The sequence below is a fragment of the Ornithorhynchus anatinus genome, chromosome 21, assembly GCF_004115215.2.
Source record: "Ornithorhynchus anatinus isolate Pmale09 chromosome 21, mOrnAna1.pri.v4, whole genome shotgun sequence".
Lineage (NCBI taxonomy): Eukaryota > Metazoa > Chordata > Mammalia > Monotremata > Ornithorhynchidae > Ornithorhynchus > Ornithorhynchus anatinus.
Window position 1 is genome coordinate 21,594,777 of NC_041748.1, and position 12,923 is coordinate 21,607,699.

Genomic DNA, 12,923 nt, shown 5'->3' on the forward strand with positions numbered 1-12,923 from the left:
GGCATTTGTTAAGCGCTTACTCGGTGCCGGGCACTCTACTAAGCGCTGGGCCAGATCCAAGCTAATCAGGTTGGACACAGTCCACGTCCCACACGGGGCTCCCAGTCTTCATCCCCTTCTACAGATGAGGGAACCGAGGCCCAGAGAAGCGAAGCGACAAGCCTGGAGTCGAGGCCAGTGTCCACTGGGATCTTGGGACCCCAGACCCAAGTTGGAAAGCAGCACGGAGCGGCAGCAATGTGGGAAAGGCGGAAGGAGCCGGGGGGGGGGCTCTTCCCAGGGTGCGTCCGGGACCCACCGGGAGCAGCGGGGACGGGGAGGAGACCCCAGGAGAGTAGAGCCCAGGAATATCTTCTCACTGAAGGGGACGGTTGGGCCGGTGGAGGAGAGGCCGCCGGGCCGCCTACCCCGCTCCGACCACGGACGTTCTGGGAAGGAATTAGCGGTTGTCGGGATCTTCCACCGCCGGCCGAAGAGAGAGACAGCCAAGTGACCTGGCTGTCTGGAAAAGGCCGCCCGGGAGCCGACCCACGGTCCCCTGGGAGTGGCGGAAGGCGGCCCGTTGCACTCAGAGTGGCGGGGTTAAGGCACCCCTGTTACGACGTGATGCGGTCACGCTCGTAGGTGAATACGCATTCGCGTGCCTAAAATGACCTTCAAGCGCTTGACGTGTGTGGACCAGTCCCTCCCTCCTGGAAATACGATCTAACCGGGGGTTCACCGACACCGTCCTCTCCGATCTCTTCGGGCCGCTCCTCCTCCGTCTTTTCCGCGGGTTCCTCCTCGCCCTCCCACCTGCTGGGGAGGACAGCGAGGCCTCAACGGCATCGTGGAAACGGTTGAAAACCAAGCGGGGGAAACAGTGCGTAACCAACCGGGTGAAGACGGTTGAGCGGATCCTCCGATAAAGTCGCCGAATACGGACTCTAGACCGTCATCTCGTTGTGGGGAGGGAACGTGTCTACCGACTGTTACCTTGTCTTCTCCCCAGCGCTTAGGAGACGGTAAGCGCTCCATAAATACCATCGACCGGTTGGTTGATAGGTACAGCTAGGTAGGAGAGCCGTGAAGGACATTTGGTAGGGAAGGAGAAGATCAAGTGACCCTCACGGACGGTTCAAAGGCCTCAGCGCTAAGGCTGGTCAAATAGTGACATTCGTGGGCGGGATTTAAGGAAGTGGCATTCCCAAGGAGAAGGGGGATTAAAACTGGAGAGACTGAACTGATCGGGATCAGTACGCCGGGCCGTGGGTTCAATAAACCTAGGCCACGTCCTCCCGCGGTCCTGGAACGCCCTTTCTCCTCACCTCCGACAATCTAATTCTCTTCCCCTCTTCAAATCCCTACTTAAAGCTCACCTCCTCCAAAAGGCCTTCCCAGACTGAGCTCCCCCCTTTTTCCCTCTGCTCCCTCTACCCTCCCTTCACCTCTCCGCAGCTAAACCCTCTTCTCCCCCCTTTCCCTCTCCTCCTCCCCCTCTCCCGTCCCACCCCCTCGGCACCGTACTCGTCCGCTCAGCTGTATACATCTTCATCACCCTATTTATTTTGTTTAATGAGATGTACATCACCCCGATTCTATTTATTTGCCATTGTTTTTATGAGATGTTCTTCCCCTTGACTCTATTGCCATTGTTCTTGTCTGCCCGTCTCTCCCGATTAGACCGTAAACCCGTCAAAGGGCGGGGACCGTCTCTATCTGTTGCCGATTTGTACATTCCAAGCACTTAGTACAGTGCTCTGCACATAGTAAGCACTCAATAAATACGAATGGATGAATAAACGACGGCTGTGCTTTGGGTTTAAAGCCCCAGAGCCTCGGAGACTCTGCCTTGCCTTGGCATAACCCCCAACTGTGAGGAATCTCCCCGGGGCCCATCCTGCGTCACCTCCCACTTTCCATCTACACCCAATCCCTCGGAGAACTCGTTCCCTCCCACGGCTTCGACTACCATCTCTACTTGGATGATTCCCAAATCTCCATCTCCAGCCCTGATCTCTCTCCCTCTCTGTAATCATGTATTTCCTCCTTCCTTCTCTACCTGGCTGTCCCACAGGCACCTCAGACATGCATATATACAGAAATATATATATATATATATGTATATATAAAGACATCTCAAATGCCGTCGAGACATTTCTGATTCACAGCGACTTTATGGACCTATTTTCTCCATAACCTTGCTAGTTCTTCCCTTATCGTCGTTACAGTTTCTATCCACCTAGCTGCCGGTCTGCCTCTTCTGTATTTTCCTTGGACTTTTCCTGGCATTAGTGTCCTCTCTAGAGAACCGGTCCACCTGATGTGTCCAAAATATGCTAATCTAAAGTGAGTCATTTGGCCTTTAATCTGCTCCAGAACCCATTTGTTTGCTTTTCGGGCAGTCCGTTGTGTGTTCAAAAGCCTCCTCCGATACCACATTTCAAAGAAAACGGTGTTCTTTCTATCCTGGTCTTTTGACCGTCCAACGTTTGGATCCACACGATGTTAGGGGAAACACCATAGAATTTGTATTTTTTTTGGCAATTGTTACATCAGCACATTTCATGATTTTTTCCAGGGTTTTCATAGCAGATCTCCCTAACAGTAGTAATCTTTGGCAGGTTTCTTGACTACTAGTTCTTTTGTTATTCAATATCCATCCCGGGAGAGAAAAACCGTCAACTACTTTAATCTTCTCTCCGTCCATTAGAAATGTGTTAAAGCTTCCAGTCGTCATGATCTTTGTTTTCCTGACATTCAAATGCAGGCCCATCATTTTGCTCTGCTCCTATATCGCAATACGTCCTTTATTTTCCCTTCAACCTCCCCCTGTAATCTGCAAGTTCCCAGTGGGCAGTGTGGCCTAGTGACAGAGCCCGGACCCGAGAGTCAAAAGAACCTGGGCTCTAGTCCCGGCTCCATCGCTTGTCTGCTGCGTGACCTTGGGCAAGTCACTTCACTTCTCAGGGCCTCAGTTAAGACTGTGAGCCCCAGGTGGGACAGGGACTGTGTCTAACCCAATTATCTGGTGCCCACCCCGGCGCTTGGAACACCGCGTGGCACACAGCAACAGCTTAAGAAATTGCCCAGTTATGATCAGTGGTCGCAGACTCTGCTATATTGCGTTCTCCCAAGCGCTCAGGACAGTGCTCTGCACAAGGTAAGTGCTCAATAAATACTGACGACCGAGGGAGACGATCCCTGAGGCCGGCCCCTGGCTACCAACATGGCTCACGGCAATCCTTACCTGGGGCCGGGTAGGGCTGGGTTGGGAAGAGCTGCACCAAGGCGCCCGTCACAGGGCTTCCGCGGGCGCAGAGAAGAAGGAACGGCGTCAAGGCCGGGGGGAGAGAGGGGCCGGCCGGCCGTTTGCATCGGAAGCCACGGCAGCGGGGCGACCGTCGGAGCGAGCCGGGGCCGGGCGGGCCGAGTCCGTCAGAGGCCGTCGAGGGCCCGCAGGACCTCGGCCGTCAGGGAGGACGGCGCGTGGAGGGTGACGCCGGGCACCCCGATGGTGGTCTCCCAGCACTGGAATCCACAGTCCCGCAGGTCCCTCTTAGTGGCCTCCACCTGGCTCGCCTCCGCACCTGACAGGAGACGAGGCGGCCACCTTAGCGTGGGCATCGGTGCTCCCGCTGCGTGCGGTGGGGAACGGCGGGGCAGAGGGTTGGGCTCGCAGTGGCTCCCTTCATCCTCCTCCCCCGACACCTCCCGACCTCCGCCACTCGGCTCGCGGACGCCCGCCCGAAGCTGCCGAGCCGGACCGCGGACCCATATCAGACGTGAGGCGCTGACCGCTCTCTGAGGATTCTCAAAAGTCGGAGCCACTTCTCTCCAGGGGGAGGGCGGGGGTTGAGGTGACCGGTGGGGGACTGGTTATTAGCCAAGTCCTGCCCGAGGACCCAGAGCTCGCCTAGTTCCCCACGAGCACCCCCCGGCTCACATGGGGCCAGAGAAGTCCAGCGATAAGGCGGCCGACTTTTACTTCGGCAGAAGGAAGATGGGGAGGCCCGTCTGCCTGGGCTGCTCCCGTCCCCCTCATCCCGCCCCCCACGGCCCACTGCCCGTCATCCTTTGGCAAGCTGCTTCCCCGCCGGCCGGCCGTCTCACCTGGTCCGAGCAGGGTGATGGCACAGCCTCCGCCGCCGGCCCCGGTCAGCTTGCTGTGCAGACCGTGGGTGGCCGTCACGCGGCAGAGCCGGTCCAGGCTGGGGTGCCCCACCCCCAGGGCGTTCAGGAAATGCTGGTTCATGTCCATCAGCTCCTACGGAGATAATAAGGGTCCGGCTGGGATGGGCGGGAGAGGCCGGAAACCCCGGCTCCAACGGCGCCACTTGAAGCGGTCTCTGGCCACCTGGGCCCAATCCGGTGTCCGGTGTGAGGACGGGCACACGGGACACCGCTAGGCCTTGTGAGACAGTCAGGGGGACGTGGGAGAGGAGCTGACCCCGAAGAATCTCCCCCAGCTGGGACGGGGAGCTCGAATGGGCTCCTCGGACAGTCACGTTGCCCGGCCGAAGGAGCTTAGCTAAGCTCCCCCCTCTCTCCGCTTTAATCAGCCGGCCGCCCCTCATGACGCCCTAGACACCCAAGTAGTTGAGACGTGAAACCGTCCGATTGGGCATCGTCCCCATCCACCCAACCCCGTGCCCGCAGGGAACGGCCGGCCGGGAAGACGACGGATACCGGAAGGTTCGGGGTCCCGGACCTCCGGGCTCCCCGGCCGACCCCCAGGTTCGGCGTCTGATGAAACCCACGGCCCGGAAGGCCCCCAACCCCGGTCTGCCGCCCCCCGGCCCCCGCTGCCAAGGTAGCAACGGGGGTGGGGGGGGGGGGCTGGGTCCGCCGAGAGGAGGAGGGCTTACTTCCAGCACCGCGTACTGGCTCGCGACGGGGGCTTCGGCCATTTTGGCCAGCAGGCCCTCGCACTCCTGGGAGATGGCGTCCATCGAGGCCAGCAGCGGTGCCATGATCTTCGGGAACTGGGCCCGAGGGAAAGAAGCAGGGGACGAAGGAGAGAGGGGAGGCAACAGAGGTCAGCGGTGCCGGGGCCCCTGAGGTGGAAGGGCCGGCCGCCCTCCACCCCCATCCACCCACCCGGGGCGGGACGGCTTGAACGGCCAAGTTTCTCTTTAATTGTGTGAGGCGAGTTTGTGTGTGTGGTGTGTGTGAAGGGTGTGTGTGTGTGTGTGAATGAGAGACAGAGAGAGACAGAAATCAACTCCTCAATTTCCACAGCTTCCCTGGAACAGAGAAGGAATCCACCAGCGGTACTGAGCGCTTACTGTGTGCACAGCACTGTTCTAAGCACTTGGGAGAGGACGGTCTAACAGAATTGGTAGACACGCTCCCTGTCAATCAGAAGCAGCGTGGCTCAGTGGAAAGAGCCCAGGCTTGGGAGTCAAAGGATGTGGGTTCTAATCCCAGGTCCCCCACTTGTCTGCTGTGTGACTTTGGGCAAGCCTCTTTACTTCTCGGTGCCTCAGTTCCCTCATCTGTAAAATGGAGATGAAGACCGTGAGCCTCACGTGGGACAACCTGATGACCCCGTATCTACCCCAGCGCTTAGAACAGTGCTCGGCACATAGTAAGCGCTTAACAAATACCAACATTACTATTACTATTCTCTGGGCCTCAGTTCTCTCATCTGTAAAATGGGGATTAGGACCGTGAGCCCCACGTGGGACAACCTGATAACCCTGTATCTACCCCAGCGCTTAGAACAGTGCTTGGCACATGGTAAGTGGGTAACAAATACCACAATTATCGATCAACGGTATTTATTGAGCACGTACCGTATGCGGAGCACCGTACTAAGCACTTGGGAGAGGACTAGAGAACAATGAACGGACACATTCCCTGCCCACAACGAGCTGACAGTCCAGAGGGGGAGACAGACATTTAGAGGAGGACAGCTAACTGGGGACTAGGAATCGGAAGGAAAGGCTGCCCCAAAATTGTCAATAAACTTATTTGGATCCCGGATGCGCCCCTCAACAGGGCCCTGGACTGGACGCCCCCCAACCGCTCCCCGGCCCGCCGGCCCATCGCCGAGCCACCCTACCTTCAACAGCTTCTCCCGGACTCCGGCCACCAGGGCCTTGGTGCTTCGGGGGACCTGGGTGTTGGTCAGCAGGATCCTCAGAGACGGCACCCTGCGAAGCCGAGCCGACGTCCCACTTCTCAACGCGGACCCCCCGCCGAGGAAGAAGTCCCCACGGACCCTCCCTCCTCTCCCGAGAGGCCGCCGCCCTTCCTCAAAACCCCCTCCCTGCTCCCCGCCACCAGGCCCCGGCCCGAATCCGTCGATCGACCGGACGAGCCATGAGGCCGCGGGAGTCTACCGACCCTCCTGGCCTCTCCCAAATGCTCGGGTCGGGGCTGTGCACGAAGTAAACTGTTGGCTCCTTGAGGGCAGGGATGGTGTCTACAGAAGTGAAGTAACTGCCCAAGGTCACGCAGCAGACGTGCGGAAGAGCCAGAATTAGAACGCGGGTCCTTTCACTCCGAGCGGACGACCGCCTCGGCCCAGCGGCGACCCTCACACGAGCGAGCGGGAAGGCGAATGGGGGGCGGGGGGAGGTCAGGATGGTGGTCAGCGGCCCGGGGGTGGGGTGGGAAAGACCGAGGGATGGGGGGGGGTCTCCCTCCCACCCATCCTTTCCTCGTCTTACCTCGTCAGATGTGAAATGGTCCCGGCTTGGTAGCTCAGTGCTCCTCCTGCAAGGCGACACCGAAAGGAGTGAGGCCCAGGTGCCAAGTGTGGCCGGCAGCTTCTTTGCAATTTGGGGACCCTCCGCCCCCCCGCCCCGGCCCATCTCCCGAGCCCAACGAGGCAGAATGAGGGCCGCACCCCAGGTGGCGACCGCGTTGTCCACGCCCGACGGGTTCCCGTGAATGACCTTCTCCCCGACGAAGGCCCACCGGTTAATGAGCTCCAACTCCTCCTCCGTCCACCTGCCGGAAGCAAGGAAGTCGTCTTCAGGGGTGAGGGGGAGGCAAGGGGGGCGGTCGCGCGGAGGAATCGTGCCCACCTGGAGGGTGGGGGTCCGCTCCGCTTCGGCTTGGCTGAGTGCTCTGGACACAGTCAGCGCTCCATGGGATTGATACCCACCTCCTCCAGGAAGCCCTCCAGGCTGCACACTCCCAGCCATCCCCCTCAGCACACAGGGGCGCACGTCAGAGAGGAGGAGGTGGGGGGCGATGGTGCCCGGCCCAACGTCCCAGGGCTGGGGTTGCCCGGGCCCCCCGTCGCCCCCGTGACGGACCCCCTGCCCCGGCTCACCTGCCCACGTCGGCCCCTTCTTTCCGGGGGTTGGGGATTCGGCCGCAGGAGAGCAGCAGGCAGGCGGCCAAGCAGGCCGAGTAGGCGGCGCTGGACCCCAATCCGCCTCCCGGGGGCAGCTCGGACCACACCGTCACGTCCACGCCGGGCCAGGCGCTGCGGACACACCGGACAGCCCGTCGGGGACCGGCGCACGGCGCCCGCTCTGCGCGGAACGCTCACGACGGCCCCGACGCGGGACACGGCTCCAGTCGGAGACTGTGCCGGAAACCCGACCAAACCAAGTCCGTAGAAGCGGCGTGGCTTAGTGGCTAGAACCCGGGCCTGGGGACTCGGGGGGACCCGGCTTCTATCCCGGGCTCCGCCACCCGTCGGCTGGATGACCCTGGGCCAGTCACTTCACTGGGCTTCAGTTCCCTCCTCTGTCAAAAGGGGCTGAAGGCCGCGACACTAATGTCACATTAACGTCCGTTTCCCCCCCGGACCATAAGCTCGTCACGGGCAGGGAATGTGTCCGTTTATTGTTCTGCTGTCCTCTCACAAGCCCTCTAACCAGTGCTTTGCACACAGTACGCGCTCAATATACACAACTGACTGACTGTTTCCAACGTGATTAGCTCGGGTCTACCGCAGCGTTTAGTACAGTAGCTGGCGGACAGTGAGAGCTTAACAGATACCCTTTAAAAAAAAGAAACAACCCACACCTCCCCTCCACCGCCCCCAACCCCGATCGAAACAGAGCGGCGTCCCCAAGTCCGGCGGACTTACCCGTCCGTCCCGCCGATGGCCGTGTATAAATAGAGGAAAGCCAAGAGTGCCAGGCCCTGGCTGTCCAGGGGCCCCGGCGCGAGGCCCGCAAACTCCTTCAGCTTTTCCATCCGCTCCGGGGTGGGGACCGCCGAGGGGTCCGGGTCTGTGACGGGCGACAGGAGACACGTGTCCGGCTTCGCCCCCCTCCTCCTCAGAGCCAGGCTCGGCCGACGCCCCCGACCCGCTCCTCGAATCGCAACATCGCGCGGACAAGGACGAGACTGGGGGTCTCCCAAGGAGGGGGGAATCCGCGTCCCCTCCCGCGAAGCAGGGCGGCCCGGCCGACGGGGCTCGGACCTGGGAGGCAGAAGGAGCCGAGTTCTAATCCCGGCTCCACCACTGGTCTGCTGTGGAACCTCGGGCAAGTCACTTCACTTCCCCGGGTCTCAGTTCCCTCATCTGGAAAATGGGGATTAAGACGGGGAGCCCCGTGTGGGACGGGGACTACGTCCAACCTGACTGCCTTATCTCTACCCCAGTGCTTAGAATAGTGCCTGGCACATAAGAGCTTAAATACCAGAAAAAAACCCAAAAAACCCATGCCGTATTCACCACAGTGAGCATTTAATAAATGTCATCCTTATCAGGAGAGCATATTTATTAGAGCCATAATTACAGCCATAATTCATTTATTAAAGCTGCGATTTATTATAGCCCTAATTTCTTTATATTAATGTCTTCCCCTGTAGATTGTCAGCTTGTAGAAGGCAGGGAACGCATCTACCAACTCTGTTGTACTGCCCTCTCGCAAGCGCTTAGTACAGTGCTCTGCACCCAGTAAGTGCTCGATAAATACCATCGATTGATCGAAAGGACCCCTAAACTGAAACCTGGTTTATTTGCGTCGGGATGCAACCCCGTCTCTTAGTGGAAGATTTAGATTGGGAGCCCGTTGAGGGCGGGGAATGTCACCGTTTATTGTTGCATCGTACTTTCCCAAGCGCTTAGGACAGTGCTCTGCACACAGTAAGCACTTAACAAATAGGATTGAACGAATAATAATAATAATGTTGGTATTTGTTAAGCGCTTACTATGTGCCGAGCACTGTTCTAAGCGGTGGGGTAGATACAGGGTCATCAGGTTGTCCCACGTGAGGCTCACAGTTAATCCCCATTTTCCAGACGAGGTAACTGAGGCACAGAGAAGTGAAGTGACTCGCCCACAGTCACACAGCTGACGAGTGGCAGAGCCGGGAGTCGAACTCATGACCTCTGACTCCCAAGCCCAGGCTCTTTTCCACCGAGCCATGCTGCTTCCCCAAGGAATGAAGATTTGGCTTTTCCCAAACTGGGATCCAGCTGTGGTCCCAGCCTGCCTGAAACTGGTATTTACTTCTACGCCAGTTGGCTGAAAAAACCCCTAGCCCGGGACCACGGACCGCAAGCTTCCCACGTGCCAAGCGCTGTTCTAAGCATTGGGGTAGATCCGAGGTCATCAGGTGGGACCCAGGCCCTGTCCCCCGAGGGGCTCCCAGTCTTCTTGACGGAGCGAGCGTTTCCCTCGGGGCTCAGGGCGCTTACCCAAAGGCTCGGGGAAGACCAGGCGGAGGCCGGACACCTCCCAGGTCCTCCGGAGGCCGAGGTTGGGCAAGCTGACGGTCACCCGGTCCTGGTCGCCGGGGCGGAACTGGAGGAAGGTGCGCAGGTTGAGAGCTACTGCCAGGGCCACCTGGAATGCAGAGGGCGACGACATGACCGCCGGCGGTGGGCGACGGCCACCCCAGGGCTTTTATGACAGGCAAGGTCGGCCTACCGACACCCACCTGGACATTCTCCGCACCTCCAGCCACCCCGGGGTCTCTCCGTTCCCTCCTCACACACTCCCATTGGAGGGAAAGATCCTTGCGGGCACAAGCACGAGACCGGGGGTCTCAGAAGCACAGCGGCCTAGCGGAGGGAGCCCGGGCCTGGGCAGCGGAGGACCCGCGTTCTTATTCCGACTCAGCCGCCTGCTGGGCGATCTTGGGCCAGTCCCTTCACTACCTGTAAAACGGGGATCAAATCCCGCTCCTCCCGCTTGGGTCGCGAGTCCCAGGTGAGACAAGGACTGTGTCCGACTTGATTACTTCCATCTACCCTAGTGCTAAATATAGTGCTTGGCACACAGCGCTTAACCGGTATGGTGATTTATTAATCCCTTCTTTATTAGGGGACGTGTTCCATTCTACCGTTGCATGAACCGACTGCTTCAGTAGAGCAACTTGGCAGACGGCGGATGCTCAATAAACATCACTACCTCTAATGAAAAAAATATAAATTTAGAGGCCTTCCCCGACCAGGTTCTCCTTTCCTCTTCTCCCGCTCCCTTCTGCGTCGCCCTTGCGCTTGAATTCGCTCCTTTCACTCACCCCTCCCTCAGCTCCACACCACTTATATCCATAATTTATATTAATGTCCATCTGCCCCTCTGGAATGTAAATTCACTGTGGGCAGGGAAATGGGTCTATCAACTACATTACCTTTTCCTCTCCAAACGCTTAGTAGGGTTCCGCGCGTCGTAAGCGCTCAACCAATACCATCGATGGATCGATTACAAGGACTTTGGAAAACCCGTCACCTGGACTCGTCATTACTCGAGCTTGGCTCTGATCTGGACCAGTGGTTGTTTTTCTTTAATGCCGTTTACTAAGCCCTTACTCTGTGCCCAGCGCTTGGCCCTGGGTAGGTTCAAGATAATCGGGTCAGACACCGTCCCTGTCCCACACGGGACTAACAGTCTAAGGAGGGAAGAACAGGTTTTGCAACCCCATTTTACAGGTGAGTTAACCGAAGCCAGAGAAGTGCTGTGACTTGTCCAAGGTCACCCAGCAGGGCAGGGGCAGTGGCTGGGTCAGAACCCAGGTCTGGGCTCCTTCCACGAGGCCGTGCTGCTTCTCATTTCCGCAGGAACAGGGAGGTCGAGTTTAGGAAAACACATGATGTAATAGAGAAGCAATGGGCCCTACTGGAAAGAGCCTGGGCTGGGAGTCATTCATTCGGTCCTATTTATTGAGCGCTTACTGTGTGCAAAGCACTGAACGAAGCGCTTGGGAGAGCACGATACAACAATAAACACAGTCCCTGCCCACAACGAGCTTACAGTCTAGGTGGTCTACAGTCATTAACGTAATAAATGACAGATAGGGGCATAAGTGTCGTGGGATTGGGGCGGGGGGGGGGGGGGAGAATGAAGGGCGCGTGTCGGGTTGCCGCAGAATAGAGAGGGAGAAGAGGAAAGGGTGGATTAGTCAGGGAAGGCCTCTTGGAGGAGATGGACCTTCGATAAGGCTTTGAAGCGGAGGAAAGTCGTCGTCTGTCGGATCCGAGGAGGGAGGGCGTTCCGGGCCAGAGGCGGGACGTGGGCGAGGGGTCGGCGATGAGACAGCCGAGACGGAGGCCCGGGGAGAAGGTCGGCATTAGAGGAGCCGAGCGTGCGGGCCGGGTTGGAGTAGGGGAGCGGCCAGGTGAGGTAGGAGGGGGTCGAGGGATTGAGGCCTTCAGAGCGGGCGATGAAGAGGAAGGCCGGCCCTTTACCTTGCCATGAACCACGGAGTGCTCCCCGTGGAGGATGGCCTTCCCGGGCGCCGACACCACCAACGTCTCCGCCGACATGGCTCCCTGGGGGTCTACGGGCAGGAGGAGCGGGGGGGTTAGGGGGAGGGGCGGGGGGGGTTAATGGGAGGGGCGGGAGGGTAAAGGGGAGGGGCAGGAGGGTAAAGGGAGGGGGTTAAGGGGAGGGGTGGGGGGTATAGGGGAGAGGTGGGGGGCTAAGGGGAGGGGCGGGGGGTAGAGGGGAGGGGCGGGGGTAAAGAGGAGGGGCAGGGGGAGAGGGGAGGGGCAGGGGGGAGGGGCAGGGGGAGAGGGGAGGGGCAGGGGGGTTAAGGGGAGGGGGTTAAGGGGAGGGGCGGGGGGGTAAAGGGGAGGGGGTTAAGGGGAGGGGCGGGGGGGTAAAGGGGAGGGGCAGGGGGTAAAGGGAAAGGGACCAGGACACCGAAAGACAGGAGATGGGGGGCGGGACTGGGATGGGATGGGAAGGTCCAAGAGGGAGGGGGAACTAGGGGAGGAGGAGGCGCGGGGGGGGGGGAAGAGGGGAGGCCCAGAGGGGGGTGGGGGAGGAGAAAACCAGGGGAATTGGGCGGGGGGAGAAGGACCAGAGGGGGAATTGAGGAGGGGGGGATAAGAAGGCCCAGAGGGGGAACTGGGGGGGGGGGGGGGAATCCGAGGGGGAATGGGGGGGGGGTGAGAAAAAAGGCCCAGAGGGAGAAAGTGGGGGGGGGGGGACACACATCCAGAGAGGGAAGGGAGCGGGGAGAAAAAATCCAGGGAAGGGGGACCAGAGGGGGAATTATTAATAATAATAATAATGTTGGTATTTGATAAGCGCTTACTATGTGCAGAGCGCTGTTCTAAGCGCTGGGGGAGATGCAGGGGAATCAGGTTGTCCCCCGTGGGGCTCACAGTTAATCCCCCTTTTACAGGTGAGGTCACTGAGGCCCAGAGAAGTGAAGTGACTCGCCCACGGTCACACAGCTGACAAGGGGCAGGGGGGACGCGAGGGGGGATGGGGGGGGGGGAGAGAAGGGGACTGAGAAAAGGCCCAGAGGGGAATGGGGGAGGACGGAGGGGGCAAAGGACAAGGGGGAAGAAGAAGAAGAAGGGGGGGAAAGAGGAGAGACGGGCCCGGGGCCCCTCACCTCGCCCGCCGCCGCCTCAGCCTCCTCCGCCCGGTCCTGACGCTCCCGCCCCCGAGGCGGTCCCCTCGTGCGCCGGGCCTCGCGCCACCGCCCCCCCCCCCGCCCCGCGCGCGCCGCCCGCAGCCAATCCGGACGCCCAGCGCCGCGTCCCTTCCCTCCGATTGGCGGGCGGC

At 59.6% G+C, this 12,923-nt stretch overlaps 1 protein-coding gene across 1 annotated transcript; it reads right to left on the minus strand.

The window, feature by feature from the left end:
- Nucleotides 1-2,487: 2,487 nt before the first annotated feature.
- On the minus strand, nt 2,488-12,812 carry MVK (mevalonate kinase). Its single transcript, XM_029049116.2, has 11 exons — nt 12,751-12,812; nt 11,591-11,682; nt 9,599-9,746; nt 8,036-8,180; nt 7,268-7,423; nt 6,836-6,939; nt 6,657-6,702; nt 6,047-6,137; nt 4,848-4,964; nt 4,093-4,246; nt 2,488-3,569 (listed from the first exon to the last, which is right to left on the minus strand). The coding sequence occupies exons 2-11, from the start codon at nt 11,666-11,668 to the stop codon at nt 3,418-3,420; spliced, it is 1,191 nt and encodes a 396-aa protein (XP_028904949.1). The 5' UTR covers nt 11,669-11,682; nt 12,751-12,812; the 3' UTR covers nt 2,488-3,417.
- Between the last annotated feature and the right edge of the window lie 111 nt (nt 12,813-12,923).

Bases quoted from the DNA above. Each gene is read 5' to 3' on its own strand.
- MVK (XM_029049116.2), bottom strand. From the start codon at position 11,668: ATGTCGGCGGAGACGTTGGTGGTGTCGGCGCCCGGGAAGGCCATCCTC. The intron at 9,747-11,590 runs GTAAAGGGCCGG...TCTGCATTCCAG, and splicing joins ACTCCGTGGTTCATGGCAAG to GTGGCCCTGGCAGTAGCTCT. The intron at 4,247-4,847 runs GTAAGCCCTCCT...TTATCTCCGTAG, and splicing joins GCCAGTACGCGGTGCTGGAA to GAGCTGATGGACATGAACCA.